The 21872-nt window shown below is 36.1% G+C and overlaps 1 protein-coding gene across 3 annotated transcripts in view; it reads left to right on the forward strand.

Annotated features, from left to right (window-relative positions):
- LOC147405996 (inorganic pyrophosphatase TTM2-like) overlaps nt 1-10717 on the forward strand; it is a 29181-nt gene extending 18464 nt beyond the window's left edge. For all 3 annotated transcript variants that reach the window (XM_086433910.1, XM_086433909.1, XM_086433908.1), the window contains exons 7-12: nt 4181-4375; nt 7258-7380; nt 7463-7587; nt 8121-8244; nt 8364-8639; nt 9960-10717. In XM_086433910.1, the coding sequence (XP_086290036.1) occupies nt 4181-4375; nt 7258-7380; nt 7463-7587; nt 8121-8244; nt 8364-8639; nt 9960-10175 (1059 nt within the window). In that variant the 3' untranslated portion in view covers nt 10176-10717. The remainder of the gene's footprint in view (nt 1-4180; nt 4376-7257; nt 7381-7462; nt 7588-8120; nt 8245-8363; nt 8640-9959) is intronic.
- The last annotated feature ends 11155 nt before the right edge of the window (nt 10718-21872 follow it).

Below are 21872 nucleotides of genomic sequence, written 5' to 3' on the forward strand. Positions count from 1 at the left end.
AATGAACCAGGTTAGAGGAGCAGAACCAGACTGAGTGGCATAAAATGCATAAGAGGTACCTAGAGGAGTGGTAACAGATGCGACTGTTGAGGATGAGGGAGTCTGAGCCTGGAGTTGATCTCGTACAATAGATGTAATTTGTGTCTAAAGGTGTTGCAAATCAATAGTACCAAGAGAAGCATGATCAAGAGAGGTTGATTCCACAACAGTGGCACAGGGCTGCCCCCCAGAAGATCTCAACAAGTGAGGATAGAGTTGAAAACAACGGGCCTTCCCATGGCCAATCTTCTCACGATGACTACATGTAAGACCACTTCCTTTACCACACCCACGGCTCCCATGACCTTGATTCTCGGATCCTTGAGTACGGGAATTAGAATAACCCGAATTGGATGCAAGAGCCATCTGATCTGTATCTGGAGCGGAGATAGTGACAGAAGACTGAGTTTGAGAGGGAATGACATGGCGACGACGCTCATCGCTATCAATAGTCGCAAATGTCTCAAATAATGAAGGTAGAGGAGTGGTATTAAGGATTTGGGTCCGCAATGCCTCAAACTTAGGGCGTAGACCCGTGAGGAACTAGTATGTTTGATGTCGAGCAATTCTCTTGACCACATGCCCAGCTGCCTCTACAGATAACTCAGCCATAAAGTCATAGTGCGAGAGCTCCTCCCAATGGGACTGAAGGAATTCAAAATAATCTGCAACACTCTGATTTCGTTGGGTAGCTTGAGCAATATCCTGGTAAAGTTCATAAATCCTGGAGTCATTGCGAGCATGTGCATATGTCTGAGTGAGAGCTGACCACAAAGAGGAGACAGTCTCATGATACATAAACATAATGTAGATGCGTTGCTCCATGGAATTGAATAACCAACCAAGAATAGGACAATTATCGATTTCCCATTGTTCAAATTTGGGATCAGTGGGGAGTGGCTTAGGAATACTGCCTAACAGCCAACCAGATTTTCCTCGACTACCCAAATAAAGTCGTATAGATTGGGACCAACTCTGAAAGTTACGACCATCTAGTAGAGCATTGGTGATACACTGGACAGAGAAATTAGCCCCAAAAGTGGTGGTAGAGTCCTTAGTTGCGTGAGTCGAGGTCATTATACACTATGAATAGATAGAAAATTTGGATTGAAGGGAGATATCCCGTATAAGTACTGTCGAATGCCAAATAATCCTACTGATTGTTGTTGGCAACACCAGAAAAAATCACAATATATTGCTATCGAAGTCCCTTGTTGTTGAAGATAGTCACACAAAAAAAAATTTCTATTGCTGTCAAGGCTCCAGCAAGGTCAAAGAACATATATTTCGTACTGTTTCTATTGAAGATAGTCACTAAATTTTTTTTTCTATTGCTGGCTCCATTGGTTATCGTTGGTCACAGAGACAACCTTAGAATTACTGTAGAACAGATCGCAAGGCAATAGAGAGGCTATAGGCTGATCACAAGTCTCCCAACCACTGATTGTTGCTGTCGTAGGGCTGTTTGAGGCTTGGAATCTAATTGTAGGGCTGTTCAAAGCCTGTAGGTCTGATCGCAGGGCTGTTAATCAATGGCTGTTGCTATTGCAGGTCTATTCAAGGCTTGTAGGCTGATCGCAGGGCTGTTAATCAATGGTTGCTGCTGTCGCAGGTCTATTCAAGGCTTGTAGGTTGATCGCAGGGCTGTTCCAAGCCTGTAGATCTGATCGAAAGGTTGTTTTAGGGCAACAGGTCTGATTACAAGACTCCTAATCGATGGTTGCTACTATCGCTGGTTTATTCAAGGGTTGTAGGTTGATTGCAGGGCTGTTCCAAGCCTGTAGATCTGATCGAAGAGATGTGTAAGGCACATAAATTGATCGTAAGTTTCCCAACCTCTGTTTGTTGATGTCGCAGATCTGTTTAGGGCCTTTAGGTCTGATCAAAATATGCACAACAACACATTGTTGTTGGCTGTTGCTATCGTAAGGCAGATCAGATCCAGTGGCTTTGATCGAAGTTTACCTAATAACACAGGGTTTGATAGCAAAGAAAAAAAAAACCCCAACGTAGAGTAAAAAATCACAGCACAAAACTCTATTGCAGCATGTGAAAAAATAATGAAATCTCTATCGCAACATGCGATTAAGAAAGTATAAATCAAAAAAGAAAAGAGGCCCCGAAGGGGAGAAACTCTAGATTAGGCTACTACTAGGTGAGTGTAGTGGGATTAATGAGAAAAAAAGAATTTGAAGGAGAAACGAGGATGGAGAGTCAAAGGTTTTTCGGCTCTGATACCAAGAAGAATTTTAGAAGAGAAAATCAAATCTCATAATGAGAGCTTGGTAAATATTAATAACCCATAAAAAGGGAATGGACATAAATTCCCTTACATAGAAAGAATAACAGAAATAAAACCATATAAATCAAACTAGAACTAACTATCTATTATAATATTTCCAATATGCACATCACAATTTTTTTTTAAATGAACAAAATAACTCAGGTGCTTTATTTTTATGTTGGGCTTGGGCTAGCCACAACCTGCCCAATAGCTGGAAAGTTGTAGCTGTGCAGCACTTTTCGGTGGAAAGAATGGATGGTGGTAAGTGCAAAGCTATTGAAATAATATAGAGAGGCCCAAGATTTTAAAGTAGGATCCCTATCACCATTGATAACATGATTTGGCTGGAGAGAACCCTAAGGGATTGTGTGTTGGCGGGTAGGGATGAAATCTTAATAAAAAATCTTGGGGAGTCATCTTGTGTTTTTTTTTTTTTTTTGATGATTAAAAAGAAATTTATTAACGGAAGCGATCGAGGTGACCTAAAATCCCAAAGCGAGTACAAAGTAAACAAAACAAAGACAACAAGAAACCAAAAAACAAAAACAAACACAATTACGGGCTACTGATAAGATTACAAACCCAATCCCACCTCCCCAAGAGGTCTTCAAAATAAATCTCTCTCGCTTCAATGTACACCGAGATCCAATAAAATAGAAGGCCTAGAATTTCAATCGTCACCTTGTGAACTTAATGCTTCTTATTATCGAAAATCCTTTCATTTCTAACACACTACAAGCCCCAACAAATGGCATAGGGAAGAATGGACCACAACTTCCTCTTAAACGCTACAAAACCCACTCCCCACTGAGACCAACCCTCAAATACAATCTTGATAGACCACATCATGCACCCTAACAATCCGAATAAGTAAAAGAAGTGGAACCAAACCCCAGAAGCGTACTCTCAATGAAGTGGAATATGGTTCATAGATTCCCCATCCAACTTGCATAAGCTACAAAAATTTACCGAAATAATTCTTGGGGCACGTGCACTCCCCTCCCCCCCACACGCACCAGGTAATTTTTGGGATCCTTGAGGGCAGTCCCTGAGGGGGGATTTGAACCCAAGACCTCCACTTCTTGAGGAATGGCCTTGGCCATCTCATCAACCCTTAGATGGTTCAATGAAATTCATTTTCACTGATTGACAGAAGAAATCCTATGCCAAATAAGTTACTTTTTTTTTTGTTTAAAGTTCATCTCTTCCCATAAGTTTGTAAATCAGTCTGTGTTATATTTAGTATATACATACCAATATATGCAAACACATGCATACTCATGTATGTATGATGTGTACACATAATATTATATAAGAAACAACAGAACTATTTTTTTTATAGAAATTTGTTCTACTAAACATGACAGCATGTTATAGCCTGCAAGTAATACCTTTCGAAAAATGAAATATCCTTGTTGCATAATCTTTTCCATGTACTTCCTTCTCTTTGCAAATTCTTTAGATTGCACCTTTCTGTTGTCTAGCATGCTCAAATTCATCTTAGACATGATTATAATCTCTTTAACATATCATCGTTCATGTAATGTTAGGAAAATCATTTTAGTCAGGCTGAGAAGCAATGCAAACTACTGATGCATAAAGCACCTATGTATGGAAACAGTTTTCTTGGTAATTATAGTGAAAACTTCTTTTGTTCCTAGTAGGTCCAATATGTACTCCAAAATTGGTTTTGTAACTACTTCAAAGAGAGAACTAGAGTATTTAATTATTTTCATTTTTTGCTTGATTATCTAGTATTTGTGCGGTCTTTATTTTGTTATGGATCTGTTTGGCTATTGGAATTCACTAGCTATTTATGAATGAAATTTCATCTCTTCAGACACTTGTCAATTTCAGGAATGGGTTACAGATAGTCCATTCATCATATCACCAAGAATCACTTTTGAAGTCAGTGTACGCCTTCTCGGTGGGCTTATGGCTTTGGGGTACACCATAGCAGCCATCCTCAAAAGAAGCAGCCATGTCTTCTCCGATGATAGGGTGTGTGTGAAAATTGATTGGTTAGAACAACTGAATCGTCATTATGTTCAGGTATTACACCATCATATTACCTCTATTGTACTTATGTGAATTGTTGGAGCCTATGTGGCTAAAAATTTTCTTCTTCTTTCGGGTTTTAATGTACATTCTATTTAAAATACCCTTTTATTCTTTCAGTAATTAATTTGCATTTTAGGAAGAAATGTGGTGATATTGTTATGCTGTGCATACATCTAATGGTTAACTTAGTTGGATTCCAATGACTATGTGATAGGAGTAGCGTTTTAATTTAGAGGTTGCTATCAAATATATAAATAAGTTTTCAAAAAAATTCGATGAGAAGCTTCAAAAGCCCCCCACTTTGAAAAAATCTATGAGTTTAATCTCTCTTTTAGTGGAATGTAGAATTTATCTCGTTCAATTAAAATTTTCATGGTGATTTTGAATTATTAGGTTATAGAATCACAAGAACTACATAAAATGTTCACAGTTATGGATTGGTGGTCATGACGGAACCATGGGATTATTAATGGGTAGTAAGAGCAAAACGAATTTTGCATGGGAGTAAATTTGTGCTACTAAGGGCATAGGATCTTATATGAATGGGAGAAATTTAAGGATAGTTGGCATGATTGAATGATGGTTGGTAATCCATTTATGGAGCTCTTTTTAAGTTGTAATAGATTATGTGGGAAGCAGTCCAGAAAAGAAGTCCATCTAAAAACGAGTGACTTTTTTATTTATTATTGTTATTATTATTATTTTACTACATCTCCTATCCAGGACACAGTTTCGGCATGGTAAGTGCTGCCCATTCATATGTGTGCAATTTACATTTCCGATAGGTAGATAGTCTTTGTGGTCCACCTAATAGGGACTGCAGCGTAAGTCTTGTTGATAATGTTTTAGTATTAGCAAGTTATTAAATTTTGATTTCCCGATGTCTATTTCGGTTAGTCTTGAAATATAAATATTTTGATCAATATGGAGATTAATACTGTTTTTTGTGGAAATAACAGAAATATTGAGGAAATTTTCATTTGAAGTTTAGGAAATTGTTTTAGTCAATGAGAAAATAGGGAAAATAAAACAGTAATAAGGGAGATCAAAATAATACGATTCCGGCACAAGAATTTGAGAGAGAAATCACTTCTCTGGATGGAGTAAGTCTCCACCCAAGTTTTCATTCATAAAATTTCAGCAATGATGAAAAATTGTATATCTGAGATCTTTTTCTGATAATAAAGCATAATAAAGTCCAAAATACCCCCAAACTTATTACGGCGTCTCTACACTATTGAAGTTAACTACCCTACTATTTATTATTATTATTATTATTTTTTTTTCGTTTTCCTACCATAACAGAACTTTCAATATGTTTTCAACTTCCAAAACATTAGAATCTCCCCAAAATCCGTGAAATAAATGTCATAGATCTTTGAATGGGCTTTCAAGTGCATCTGACCGGCTCCCCAAACAAATCTCTAGGTAAAAAGAATTAAAAATTATGCTTTCCAAATTTGGGATGTCTAGGCCCGATGAGTTTTGATAATTTGGACCTCCAAACAATACCGTTCAACACTTGTAGTGGGCATCAAGTGCATCATCATCCTCTATTGGAAAGAACTCCACCTCGTTGAGTTTGTCAAGCCATTAAATCTATCGCTGAGCATATTGTTGTCTTTTTTCCTCATTCTCCCATGTATTCTTTGAACTCAAAACAATTCTTCGACTTCACTAAAAGCTGCCTTTTTTATCCCCGATGTATCTTCAATGTCTTTGCAACCAATATATGTGCATCTCTTCTATTTTCTTCTTAGGAAACTCTTGAACCTGTGGAATTTTTGAACTCTAGAATCTCTCCATGATAAGGATATATGTTTGAGACATTGAATATCGGCTAAATGTTCCAGGCATCTAGTATCTACACACCATATTCATTGTTGTTGATTTGCTTGGAATATTGAATGGTCCCTTTTCTTCTTTCTTAATTTGTCATAAGTGCCCATCACAAACCGTTCCCTTGAGAATATTATAACACAATCTCCTCCTTCAAAGACTTGCTCTTTTCTATGTTGGTCTTACATTGTTTTGTACCACTGATTTGATTTTGGTTTCAGTGCTATGGTTAATCGAGCTGTTACAAGTGAATTTGTCTTGCAGTGAAATCTCATCCCACTGTGAAACGTGCTATCCAACTAGGCTACACAACAAATTAACAAGGCTTCAATTGGCTACCTCAATTTTTTTTTTTACATTCTTCTGGGTGATAAGCATTAGAAAATTGTAGCTAAATTGCCATTCTCTTCGACAAAGTCTGGAAAAAAGGACTGACGAAGTTGAAGTTCCTGTCAAAAGTGATTGATCAAGGTCCCCCATGTGAGCATACAATCTCTCTGAAAAATAGTTGGGCCCCATGCGATATATTACCTATCCTTCTATATGGTATAAAATGCACCATTTTGGAAGTCCTTTGTATGAGCAATTTATTAGTTTTGTTATTTTTAGTCTTAGCACTACTTTTTGACAGGTTCTTATCAATATATTTATCTTTGAATATTCTTTTCAGAATAGAATATTTCTGTCGAAGATTACTATTGATCTTAATATTTCCACTGAGCTCTTGTATTTGTATATATAAAATTTGATTACTTTGATTGACGTTCACTATTCAGTGAATTATTTCACGAATTTAATAGTGATTTCCATCAAGAGATATACCGAGCAAAAAAAACTATCAGTTAAATTTGATGTTGGACATTGTGGAAATGGAAATATTTCAGTGTATTTCATGGAAATTTGTTGAAATTTAATGCTGCGTATTAGTGATTAATTGCCAACTCTTGTTACCATAAGGTTACCCATCCTAGCTTCTTATATATGTTCTTTTAGCTAAGCACTAACATGGAATTTTGTACTGATTTTTGTAAAAGTTACAAGGTAAGGACCGTTTATACGTAAAGTTTTTGGGAGAGCAATTGGGTTTGGAAGGTTCATATGTTCCTCGCACTTACATTGAACAGATTCAGCTAGAAAAGCTTGTAAATGAAGTTATGGTATGTTATTTTATGGAAAACCTTTTCAAACTTAACTTGTCTTTTCTTGCTTCCATGTATTACTTATCTGATCATTCCACAGGCATTGCCAGAAGATTTAAAGACAAAGCTCAGCATTGATGAGGATCTGGTTTCATCAAGCCCCAAAGAAGCACTTTCCCGAGCCTCAGCAGATAGGGTTGCAATGAGAAATAAGCATCTTAAGAGGTATTATTTACTTTCTCATCCCTTTTAATCTTGGCAAATTGTTTTTTTTAAATGTTTTGAATCTGTTTATTATCTAATCCAAATAGGTCAGTGTATCTAAATTCCCATTATAAAGTACTAGAAGGTGGCATGTGCAAACGCACATGTATCATAAGGGCTTATCTTTAATTTAAAACATTCTTTAAAGGGTTATTTTTTAATATTAAATAGTAAAAAGAATATTTTTGTAATTTCGAAAACTAACCTTCGTGATTCTAGGTTTGCAGGCTGAAATTTTCTTGGTTTTTGACTAAAATGACAATGATTATATTAGTTTAAATGTATAGGCGGGGTATTTGTGGGATCCAAAATTTGGTATTGAACCACTCCTACTCTGCCTCCTCTCACTAAAATAGTAAAGATAAACAATTGTTTTAACTGTGTACAAAAACAAGGATTGAGGATCATACTAAATTTAGCTCTGTTCATAAATTTCTTAATTTTTCTTTTTCAAATTTCTCAAAATATGTTGTTTTCATTTTTATTTCGAGCAGCGGGTTGTCACACTCCTATTCAACACGACGTGACAAGAATCTATCCAAACTTACCCCGTTGGCTGTCAACAATAGAACTTTTGATGGAAGAAACCCAGAATCACCGGCAGTACTTGCAAACCAGGTTAGTTTTTCCAATACTTCAGAAACTATTTTAGTCTTGATTATGAGAATAATTCGTTTATTTCTGTAACAATATCCATTTGGTCTTGCTCTTCATCTTTGTGTTTGGGTTCGTTTTAGGGAGTGATCACTCAACTTTCAGAACAAATTTCCACACTGAATGAGAGGATGGATGAGTTCACAACACGGATTGAAGAGCTAAATTCCAAGTTTACAGTGAGGAAAGTTTCTGCTAGTCATCAAAACTTGGCTCTACAAGCTGAAGCCTGCAATGGCTCTGCACCCACATCATTCTTTATGTCTAGTTTGGGGAATGGTTCCTTGACTACTGGATCGCTACTACCCAATTCTTCATCTTCTTCCCAGTTGGCAAAGGAATCTCCATTAATGGAAGAGGTACCACAAAATTACTCTTTTTTCTGTTTTTGTTTTCTTCCCAAAATCTCCATTAATTTTGAGAGATTCTATTACCACATCAACTTTTGCTAACGCCACCTCAATTCATATGTAAATCACCAAAGAATTAGCCCACATCTTGGTTTGCGTTAGAAAATTTTGGTGTGGCAATAGAAGCTCTCTTAATTTTAGGTCCCTGGGGGAGGTACAGTACCCCATTAATTAAAACTGTAATGGATTCTTTCGAACTTACGCGTGGATGTATGTTTTAGGGAGAACCATGGAAATGATAAACCGGAGACTTCCTTTTATTGGTTGGACTAGAGCTCTTGAATTCTTGATTTTGGATGGTAACTGTTTATTGTGCATGATGTGTATAATGCCTTCGGTATTGATGTGTTTTTTCTGATGTGGCACACATTTGGGCTCATTGACCATATGAATGTTAGCTACACATTACTGAACCCACAAAAAATTCTGCATGATTGATTTTGAATATATATTTTTTGTTCTTGGGGCCTAGACCTAATTCTTTTCATGCATGGTTTTTGTGAATCTGTCATTAACCCAAAACCAGTGAGTAGAACCATTTCAATGAACAAAAATTGTCCATTCCAAGAACTAAAGCTGACCACTCCATTGCTCTGTTAGTACTTAATACGCTTTGAGGCTGCATCACGTCCAAGGGATGTTCCACAAATATTGGGACATCAAGGATCGAGCCGTGTCCATAGACTCAGTGTTTCAGTTGGGAGGCTGCAGATTCTGATGTATCTTAGATGTCAAAATTGTTTAAGAGAGATTTTATTGGCACCCCATCTTTCACTTATTACACCCCAATTAAAATAGAGAAAAAAAGTGAATGGTTGAGAATAAGTAAAAGTTGGGGTGCCAATAGAAGCTCTCCATCTCTCTATTTTTTTGCCAGATTTCTATTTTTTGGGTTTAGGATATTATATGAGTGCAATTGTAATTGTAAACAACTACTGAAATTGTTTGAACGATTGTTATAATGTTTTGTAATGTTGAGATTATACTTTGAGCCAAACCTTGAAATGTTTGAGGTGTGTTTTAATCTTTAATTGGGGTGTGATAAAGAATTTAAGAAATTGGTATGCAATACGTAAAATTTTTGGTGCCAATAGCGGCCCTCTTGTTTAATCATAATCACATGGCAAGATTACAAATCCAATCTCTTGGCATTGTACGCTGTTATACCGTTTTAAACATTTCATGCTATAGTTGCTTACAAAACTTTAGTTTTTGTGAGATTTTTTCTGTTTAGATCTGAGATCTAACTCTGGGGCTCTGTTAAAACAGATAATGATCATCGCAAGAGGACAACGCCAACTCATGCATCAATTAGACAATCTCAGTAATTTTCTACATGAGAGAATGAGTGAGCGATCTCTTCATGAAAGAACCGACAGAAGCAAAATGACAGATGTTGAAGTCATTGGAGTTCCTCTTGTTCTATTATTGGTGCTTGGTGGTGTAGGAATCTTCTTGTTTAAGAATATGTCATCCCGAAATTGAGTCCTTCATCAGGTTGGTTCTTCTTCACTTTTCTATGTAATGTAAACCCTTAAATTTTTTTTTATTTTTCATATTCTGTTATGGTGTTAGTCGTGATGTTGGTTTGGCAACCCTACTCTTCTGCACGGGAGACTAATAAGTGGTAGACCCATATATCCATCATTAGAGAATTTTTAGACAAAATCGTAGCTTTTAAGGTTCTCTTGAGGTTTTAGAAAAAGGTTGTCTTACAAATTTGTATATATTTTTTTGGTTGATTTCTTATGAAGTACCAAATAAATGGGATGTAGTTCAAAAGCAATGTTGTGTGGTTTGTCTTTATTTTTCTTACCCTTGGCCATGTTTGTATCAAAGCTATGAATTTGTAAATGATGTCATCTGATCGACGAGGATGAAGATGACGTTGGAGTGACTTCTTATCCTTTGATTGAAGATAACCTTTTATTAAATTGTCAATCGAGTCCATTGGAGTGTCTGGATGAGTTTTAGGCCAAATCATATATAAGATATTGAACAATTATACTTGAATTATAATTGAATAAGGTTTGACTCAGCCGAGTTTCATGTTTACTCCACAAATTTCAAAGACATTATTTTAATTGACAACAAAAGAAAAACCTTTTTACCATGACTGTTTGTTGTTCCACTAGAATTCTTATTGGATATTTACATAATTTTATGACAATATGGTGATGGTGACTGGAGATGGTGGTTTAAAATGTAGAATCAATAAAATTTATTTATATTGCAAACATTAGTTATAGTTTTGTGGAGGATAATTTTTTTGAAGGGTATCAAAGGGTGACATGTGGCACCTAGAGATCTGGGTTATTCATGGAGATCTGAGCCATCTTATCCGAGGGTAAGATTGGTGGCTCGATCGCAAATCAACTAAGGGTTTGGATCTTGACTGGTCAGAGTAATATTGGGTCAAGGACACATGTTAGAGGTGTTCAACCATCGAAAATCTTTAAAAATCAAGATTAGGTCAAAAGTAGTTAGCATCTTGATGATGGAAAGTCCCAAAGAAAGAGTGAATGGAGACAAGATCTTGATTTGGTGCATCAAGACCCACTTACAAAATTGAATAAGGGCAAAATTGGTAAATAGTATTAAGGGGGTCCTAGGGTTTCATCTCTATAAATGCATGGATGGAGACATTTAAAAGATTGTTTTTTACCCCCCTAAACTTCTACTCTACCTCCTTTTGTACTAGATCTGACTTGGCCTATGGTCTTAATATAATATTTAGGGATAGTTTAGTAATTTTATTTTATTTTTTATTTAAGTTTATTAGGATTTGAAAATTAGGAGAAAGAAAGTTACGAAACTTAGATTTATTTATTTAATATTTTACTTTGATTAGGATTTTTAAATTTATTTTTTTTGTATAGATTGTATTATGATTTTTATATATTAATGAATGAATAATGAAGATTTTGATGGATAAAGAATGTGTTTCTTTCATGGAGTGAAGTGAATTCTCTACCATTTCATGGTGTGATTCCTAAAAATCCTTAATGTGATTCAAATGTTCTATCTTTCTATCCTTTTCTCTCTTTTTTTTTTTTAATCTTTATTTTTTTTTTCTTTTTATTATTTTCTTTTTTTCTTGATTTTATTTTATTTTCTTGATTCTTGATTCTTAAAACCAACAAACCTCAATCCTTAATCATTACCCAATAAACCTTAAACCTTTAATCCCTTTCTTACCCTATAAATCTTAACCTTAAATCATTTTCATTGAGATTGTGGTTATACTTGTCCAAAATCCAGAATTAAATTATTATATCCTATCCAAATTCTTATCCAATCCTCAATCAGATTTTCCTAAATCCCTTATTTTGACTAAATTAAATTTCATTTTCTTATCTTTCTTTATCGTCTTGCATCAAAATTAGATCAACTTAAATTGCAATGGGATTTGCAAGATGGCAATGGTGATACTGCAATGGGATCTGCAACCTCGGTGGTATGTTGCCTACACAGCACGCAACCTGCAAGTAAGGACGGTTTAAGAAGTACGAGTTGATTTAGCTGAATTTTGCAACGGTGGCTTGAGAGAGATGTTAGATGTTGGATGGTTCTCTCTTTGGAAGGATTGACTTGCAAGGAAGAGGACAAAGTATCACATGTGCTGTTATACTATCAGGCTTTTATTACTTGCATTAAATTCGAACTCTTCAAGACTCAATATGAAAAAGAATGGTTGGGTGCCTTACATGAACATAAAGGTTGATGTGCATTGAACCGTCTTGATAGTAACACTGTGCGGGAACATCAAAAGTGAATGGCAATTAGGTTGCTAGGTGCTTTACATGTTCATCAATTTTTAATGCACATGAGCTTAACACCCTTTATTTGAAAAAGCATCAGCAACTGTAATTCATGGTATGAAAGGTAAAGGGTTGGCATCTACTTTGATGTTCCTTGGGAACTAATTGAGCTAGTGGGTCTAATTAGTTGGTCAGTGACTCAATCAATTCACGGGGGGTCCAATTGGACACAATTTGTAATTTGGTAACTCGATCGAGTCGAATGAAATAAATGGGGGCTTAATCCAAACTGAACTAGATGGCTGAGTTATTTAATTGTCGATTTAACAAAGTCTATCAATATGTTGTGCCGAACGATTAAATTGCTCGGGGGCTTAATTACACCAAGCCATTTTTTTGTAAGGGGAACCAAACTCAACCATTTGGGGTCATTCCAATAGGGTCTTGGTTCATTCAAGGGAACTAAGTCTAGTCGTATGTGGTTGGCATCTACAAAATCGTGATTCATAAATGGAACCAAGCCTAACCATTTGGGGTTGGTTCTAATAGGGTCTTGGTTCATACGGGGAACCAAGCCTAGCCATTTGGGGTCGATTCTTTACAAAGTTGGTTCATTTAGGGGAATCAAACCAGACGGTGTGAGGTCGGCACATTGGAAAATATTTGGTTCATAAAGGGAACCAACCTCGACCATTAGGGGTCGGTTGTCTAAGATTTGGTTCATAAAGGGAAGCAAACCCCATCATTGGGGTCAGTTTAATTATTTCTTGTTTTTAAGACTTGGTTCATGAGGGAACCAAGCCTGATCGATGGGGGTTGGTCCTTTGTTACCTTACACTTGGTTCATAAGGGAACCAAACCCGACTAATGGGGATTGAATTAATTTGTTCTTGTTTTGAATAACAATTGGTTCATGAGGGAATCAAACCTGAATATTAGTAGTCGATTTAGTTGTTTCTTGTTCTTTAAGGCTTAATTTATGAGGGAACCTAGCTAGATTGTTGGGGGTAGGTTTAATTGTTTATTTTTCTTTACATTTTGGTTCACTAGGGGAATCATACCCAACCTTTTAGGATTGATTCATTACTTACGGTTTGTCTCACGGAGGGATCTTATCTAAGATCTGTGAAAAAATTTTAGACACAGATCCCGAGATTTCAATGTAATGCAGTCAATATTCACTATGCCACATTGATTGTAACAATTAATTTTTAGTTTTACTTCTAGATTGTAACAGTAGATTTAGTTTCTGTATTTATTTTTTTGTTTTGTTCAATTTGTAACACTATGTTTTCTTTTGTAAGTTTGAGAAATTTTTGTACAAAAATCTAAAGTTCAATCCATTAGATCCAATATTCATTCCATCTTGTTGTTTTTCTTTTGTTTTCCTTTTGTTTTTCTGTATTTTTAGTTAGATTCATTTTCTATTTTAGATCCATTTGTATTAGGAACCCTATAAAATTTTTATTAATTAATTAATTATCCAAGAAAGCTTGGATTGTAATAGACTAGGGAAGGACGATGGTTGGATGTTACTGTTACGACTCCTTAGGTTCGCACACCAAAATCAGAGTTGGTGGCCTAAGTCAACTCAACTCGTCTTCACCCCGTCTAACACGGGATGTAAATTCGATCCACCCACACCTCTCATTTCTAGTGGGTTACTCATTGCCTTTGTTTATTAATTTTCATTTTGTACATACTTAGATTAGTTAAGTAAGCTAGTAAAGAGCACCCCTTTTTTAGGGATGGCACTGAGGACATAGATTTTCATTTCCGAATATCTCTCCCACTTTGAGTTTTGGAGTTGCCATCATTTTTTTTTGTAAAAAGAGTGTGAATGGTCACCCAAAAAATATTTTTTTGAAAAAAGTGTTGTTTTGGCATCTTAATGACTGTCATACGTATATGATCTATTGGTCCACCTTAAATCTAGATAAGGAGGTCTATATTAGGGAATCAAAAAGGTGTTAGGTACCCTACTCCCTTCATCATAAGTGGTAACTTTGGATTTGATCAATTTGAAAATAAAAATGAAAAGTCAGAAAGATTCGATTTGTGCCCTCGAGTGTGAGGGACTTTGACTTTGGTTTAAACAGTTGACGGCCTCCTTATTCAGAAATGAGCTCTTTTATGGTTCTAACCCTTTGTGGTATATGCATAAGTGTAAGGAAAATGGGAGAAGTAGAAGAGGGGAAGTTGGAGGGAAGAGAAGGCGGAAAGAAAATATATTTTTTTCTTTTTATCCAAAAACCCACCTTGTTATTGTCTTGACCTTCAAAAGATGAGCCTTCTTTGATTTGTCTTGGTTCACTTGTATAGTAGAGAATAGGATTGAGTTGATAAGTTGAGGGAATTGAGAGTGAGTAGAGGGTTGAAAGTGAATAGTGAGTTAAGAATAGATAGAGTTGAGAATGAATCTTTTAATTCAAGTCTTGGGAGTTCAAGCATGTGGGGATTTTTTGTGTTGAGAATGGGGGGTTTTATAGGATTTTTGGAATACTTTTAGAGGTAGAATGAGGTGAAATAATGAAAATAAATGGAATGATTTGAGGTTTGTGAGATAGGGTGTGTAAATTGAAGGTGGTGGAAGGGCATTTGTGGAAGAGGGTATAAGTGGGTCATTTATAACCCAAATGAACTCATTTGGGTTAAGCATTTGATAGGGTGAAATGAGTAATTTTTTGTTAGAAGAATGATGTTGTAAGAAAGTAGTTTATTGATTGAGTATTTGGTGAGTTGAATGGAATGAGTTTTGGTTGGAAGAACAGATTGTGTAAGGGATTGGTTGGTTATATTTTGGAAGGATGAAGGATGTGGTGACATATGTCCAAAATGTATGGAGATAGAGTATTTAAATGAGTTGATTGGAGACAAGTGGTGTGGGTATGCCTTGTGAAAATGGGTTTTTTAGATAATGATGAGGGTAGGTTAAAGAAAAGTGTGGGTTGAGATGTGGGTAGATGATTTTTTTTATAGAAAGGTGATGGGGATTGAATGACGAAATTGAGTTGAGGTGGTGACATGTGTCATACTTTGATGATCTTGAGTGATTGGTTGTGATCTTAGGACTTGAGTACAATGGCTAGGCTTGAAATAATGGTTGGGTAGTGAGTTGAATAGGTGTGGTAATGGGTTTTAAGTCCAATGGGCTTAGATGGTGGATTGAGTAGGCATAGTGATGGGTTGAGTTGAATTGGATTAATGTTGGGTTGGGTTAAGAAGTGATGATGGTATATAAGGAGGTGAGGTAGGTCTTTAGCCCATGGGCCATGTACGAAAGACCTTATACCATTTATTTAAAAGAAATATAAATTTTTTGAAGGTTTGGGCTTTGGGGCCCATTCTAATTTTTGTAGATTTAGGGCATTTTGCATAGATGACTTGTCAAATTTAGGTGTTTGCAGGCAACATAAGATAAGGATTGGAGGTCATTACCAATTCTTTGCTTTAATTAGGATAGTCAATTCACTAGTTATCTAATCAAACTAATTAAAATCAAATAGACTAGACTATAGGGCCCATGAGTTCACTAGGAGAAATTCGCTTCAAGTTGTGTCGATTGTGCTTTTTGATCATCTTTGGTATCTAGTAAGATTTTGTCCTTTGAGGGGATATACTTAGTCTATTCGAGAAAGAAAGGTGATTTAAGAGTGTATTTGATTATGCATTTTGTGCCACCTTCGATTTGGATATCTGTATTTGATTTTATAGAACTGAGTCGAAATGCTAGTTACACAATTTCTAACCAATTAAGAGCTGTCTAGAGTTATGCAACCTATCTAGGTTTAGTATTTTCCTTTGTGCTTGTTTGATAGACTTTATGATTTGCATGCTTGGTAGACGATCTAGGAGTACGTATTAGAACCATTGGATCATGATATTGAGCGTACCATTAGTAGAATTCATAAGAAACCCTCATTGAATATAATGGGTGATCGAGAGCAAACTCTCAATAAGCTCTTCGCTCCCACTCCACAACCCCACCTACGTTTATTGTGTTACTATTAAATATTGCACCTCGGTTTGAAACTAAGATAACCATTATAAATATGTTCCCTAAATTTCACGGTTTAGACCGTGAACACAACCGAACACCCACCTCAATCGATTCTTGACCATATGTCAAATCTTTATAAACTAGAATTTATATGAAAAGAGTGTTAAGCTCATTTTGTTTTCGTTATTCTTGGAAGATTACATATCTGCATGATTGAACTCTTTTGCCCCCCAATTCCATAACTTCATGGGATGTTCTATCAAAAAAATTCATGGCCAAATTTTATCCCGTGTCCAAAATTAAGAGATTGAAGGATACAATTATGAATTTTAGAGGGCGTCTAGATGAAGAATTCTCCCAAACTTGGGAGAGGTTCAATGATTTGTTAGTCAAATGCCCACACCATGACATTCATAAAACACAATTTGTGCAATATTTCTATCGAGGATTAACCATGAATCAATGTACTTTAGTTGAGTCTATGCATAAAAGTTAATTCATGAACCAGATTCCCAAGCAAACATAGGATTTTCTAGTTGAGCTAGTCGAGAGTACTCAAGATTAGAGCAATAATAACAGAGAGTTTGATGGAGACAACCCCATTAAGAAATCAGGAATATATGAGATAAAGGTAGACCCTAATCTCAAGAATGTTATGTCTAATATAGTGAGTGGTTTGCATAGTCTTACAAAGTAGCTAGATGTTTTTATCATCTCAGTATCCAACCCTCACTATGATTCTCGATCAATTTTGTAAGTGTTAATCAAACCAATTTCTTTATGTGTCATGTGCAATGGAAATGATCATTTGGTTTATTATTGTCCTAACTTACTATACATTAAGGTCAAACAGGCCAATGCTATCAATGGCTATAGTGTTTTTACAAAGCCAACTTAGAATTCTTATAGTCAAATGTATCATTCAAATAATAGGTTTTATCTTAATTTTTCGTACAAACTGTAGATACGTGATTTTCGTCATTACGACGGTCACATCTACTAAGAATTGGAGTCGCCACCATTCATATTGTAAGTGGGTGTGAATGGTCACCCGATGTGCATTTTCGCAAAATTACCATTTTTGGCTCGTAGTGACTCACGATGGATAAGCGGTGATCAAACTTTGAGATTCGGGTAAGTGGCTCGATTGGAGAAAAGGGAAGGTGTTAGGCACCATTTTCTCCCCGCCAAGTGGCAATAACCTCAAAGAACTCGGTTATTTTGTTTAAAAAAAAAAAATGAAAATAGAGTGCCACGTGGGTGCATTTGTACCCTAAATAGGAATTTACTTTCGGCTCGATCATAGGATCATCTCATTGAAGGAGATGATCCTAATGAATCATTTGCCTTGAGGTTCATTCATCCTAAATCCATTTGAACAAAGTGAAGAGGAGAGGGGATGATAGAAGAGGGAGGAGGAGAGGGTAGAGAAGGAGAGAGGATGGGGGTCTTCTTTGAACCCACCTTGATGCTTTACCCTTTTCTTTCCTTGCTTTTCTTCTTCTTCTTCTTCAATGTCTTCTTGAGTTGAATCCTTGATGAGTCATGAGAATGTAACTCCTTTTAGATTAGTGTGAGAGAGTAATGAAGAGGTGAGTAGAGAGAGTAGAGTGATATTTGTGAGACTTAGTAAGAGATTTTTTTGTGAGAGTTGGGAATCATTTTTGGGAAAGGAGAGGGGTATTTATAGATGTTGAGGGATTATTTTAGGGATATAATGGGGTAAAAGGTTAGGAAAAAAGATAATGACATTGTATTTAAAAGTGGGGGTATGAAATTAGGAGTTGGGAGAGGGGTAAATATGTAATGAGGGTAAATGGGTTGTGTTTTGATCCAAATGGTTTGGATCTTATCCAAACCATTTGGGTGGAGTGTTTGGTGAGGTGAAATGATGGGTGTTTAAGAGGGTGGTTGATTGATTGAGTGGTGTTAGATTTAAGAGAATGGAGGGTTTAAGAGAGTGGTTGAGAGGGTGAGGGAGATGGTGACATATGGCAAGATGTGTGAATGTTAGGGGTTTAGATTTAATTGATGGGAGAGGTTGAGTGTTTGATTTGAGAGAATGAGTGTAGGTTTAGGTTGTAGAGATGGGTTTATAGAAAATGATGATGGTAGATTAGGGAGATGTATAATGATGATAAGTTAGGGGGAGGTGTGGGTTGATGTGTTTGATTTGAGAGAATAGGAGTTAGGAAATTATGAGTATAGGTTAGGGGAGGGTGTAGGTTGATGTGTTTGATTTGAGAAAATGGAGGTTTATAGGGAGTAATGAGGGTAGATTAGGGGAGGGTGTGGTTGATGTGTTTTTTTTAGAGAAAAGGTGATGTGGGTAGTTAATATTTTAGAGAAAGGTGATGGGGTGGATGGTTTGATGAGGGAGGTGAGAGGAAGTAATGACATGTGTCATCTTTTGATGATAAAAGAGTGATTGGTTGATGTGGGTTGTGATTAGTGGGTTATGGTTGTGGGTTGGATATGAATTGGATATGGGTTTGAGCTTAGAGGCATTGGGTTTGGGCTTTAGGAGAGGTTTTGGGTTTTGGGGATTGCTTGAGGGTTATTTTGGAATGAATTTTGAGGGTGTAGGTTGGTTTTAAATTTTAGGTGATGTGGGATTGAGTTTAGGTTAGGGAGGAGGTGAGAAAAATAGATTTTAAAGAATTGAGGGTTTATTGGCCTTAGGTGGGCTTAGGTTTTTTTGGATTCGGAGATGGAACGGTGAAGGGATAGGTGTGATAGGCATCCCAAGCCTCATTTTTTAATTTTATTTATTTTTTTGGGATTTTTTGAAATCATTGGTTTGATCAAAATGTCACGTGTTGGCGAATCGGGCTTTTTAGGGCCCGTTGGTAAATTTTATTGAGAATTCGTCATTTTCGATATTGGGAATAGCGCGGCGAATATTGGGAAAACGTAGGGTAGGCCGAGTCCTTTTGTGGGCCTCCTAGACCATCAAGAGGTCCTAGGGGCATCGGTTCGATCAAAAAGTCACTTTTTAGTGATGTGGGCCTTTGAGGTCCGTTGGCGAATCCTATTGAAAAAAATCAGTATTTTTGGACCCTTTCAAGTGTGGGCCCGTTCAAATTGGGGTGTCTACACAAACGAAACAAACTTATTCAGTCTAGTGGTTCACCAGGTTACAATAGAAGTTATCTTAAACAAGCCAGTCTTTTCATGAACCAAGCCATCGTTCCACAAGTACCTTATCAATCTCGACAATCTACTGAATGTAGAGCCATAATTCCAGATTCTATACCCAATTATTATCTATCTAACCAATAACAATCATCCTTAGAATCTATGATGGTAAAGTTGATGAAACAGCACATCCAAACTCAACAAAAAATCAATCAAAATCAAACCCAAATTAATCAGGTCATTGCTCAGTCCATATCTAAGATAGAAATTCAGTTGAATTAGTTTACTATTTCCCTTAGAAGGTGAGAGAAATGTCAATTTTCCAGTCAAACTGTTCCTAACCCTAGAAGTCAAATTATGGTTTCCAATGGACCGAAGGGTCAATATGAGGTAGAAAGCCATTTTGAAGATCCACAAGACTCCGTCCAAGCTAACTACATATTGAGGTCAAGAAAGAAAATGAACAACAAGGTTCAACCTATTGACGAGGAAGATAATATCCTAGAGAAGGACAAAGTTCAAATAGAAGAAATTGTAGAATCTCTTAAGGAAGAGAAAGGTTTAGAAAAACTTTCCATCGTTCCGTCAATTCCAAAAGCTCCATTTCCTCATCACCTTAGAGATAATAAGAAGAGTAAGCAATTCGAGGGTATCTTTGAAGTTTTTCAAAATGTGCATATCAATATTCTATTCTTAGATGTCATTAAGGAAATACCTTCTTATGCCAAATTCCTTAAAGATTTAACCATACCTAAGAGGAAAACACTATTTTCTCGGGAGTCTTCTTGGTCGTACTTCCACTCTTGGGAGGTAAAAATAATTTTTTCCTGATCAGTGAAAGCAATGTCTTAGCACGAAAAAGTCGAGAGTCTTCTTGTTCGTACTTCCACTCTTGTTCCTTCCCAAATCGAGTCTCCTAACTTAAAACTCAAAGTAGTTTAAGAGATTTTGAGATATGCATTTATTGGCAAAAATCAAACTTTGTCTATGATCATTTCCTCCCACCTTATTGTAGTCCAAGAAGAAAAGTTGTTGAAAGTTTTGAGAGAATATGAAGAAGCTATTGGTTGGACCACAATTGACATTAATGGAATTAGTCCATCCGTGATAATACACCACATTCTTATAGAATATTTCGCTAAGTCTTGCTTAGAATCTCAAAGATGGCTAAATCCTGTAATGAATGATGTAGTCCGGAGTGAAGTGATAAAATTACTAGATATAAATATTATCTACCACATTTTCGATAATCGTTGGGTAAGTCCCATTCAAGTTGTTCCTAAGGAGTCTGATATCACTGTGGTAGTGAAACAAGACAACGAGTTAATCCCCACTTAAGTCCAAATCGGTTGGAGAGTATTGATCATAAAAACTCAACTCAATGATTCTCAAAGATCACTTTTCGCTACCTTTCATTGACCAAATGTTAGAGTAGCAGGACACTTCTACTATTACTTCTTGGATGGTTACTCCAAGTAAAACTAAATACCCATTGCTCTCACTGATCAGGAAAAAATTATTTTTACCTGCCCTTTCGGAACTTTCACTTATCTTCCCATGCCCTTTGGGTTGTGCAATGCACCCGCTACCTTCCAGCGTTGTATGATGAGTATATATTTTTAGATATGCTAGAAAGATATCTCAAAGTGTTCATGGATGATTTTGCAGTTTTCGGATCAAGTTTTGAGGAATGTATTCATTACTTGACATTGGTCATCCTGTGTTGTAAAGAAGTCAACTTAGTCCTTAATTTAAAAAAATGTCATTTTATGGTAACATCCGAAATTGTGTACTAGGATACATTGTTTCTAAGAGAGGGATCAAAGTAGATAGAGCAAAAGTAGGTTTAATTGAAAAGTTACCACCTCCTAGAACAATCAAAGAAATTAGGTCATTCCTAAACCATGCAGGTTTCTACCATAGATTTACTAAAGCTTTCGGGAAGATCTTGAAGCCTTTATGTGAACTTTTAAATAAGGATGTTCCTTTCAATTTCTCAGAGTTATATCTATCAACGTTTAATCAATTTAAGTCTGAGTTAGCGTCCAAATTGGAATATTTTATTTAAGGTTATGTGCGACATTTAGGATTATACAATAGGCACTATTTTGGGTCAACGAATCGATAACCATCCTCACATTATCTAATACGTCAATAAATCCTTAATGATGCTCAACTTAACTACTTTACAATAGAGAAAAAAATACTAGTAGTGGTCTATGCCGTTGATAAATTTCCCCCTACCTAATAGGATTGAAAGTCGTGGTCTACATAGACCATACC

The sequence above is a fragment of the Akebia trifoliata genome, chromosome 3, assembly GCF_017979445.1.
Source record: "Akebia trifoliata isolate Shusen 1 chromosome 3, ASM1797944v1, whole genome shotgun sequence".
NCBI lineage: Eukaryota > Viridiplantae > Streptophyta > Magnoliopsida > Ranunculales > Lardizabalaceae > Akebia > Akebia trifoliata.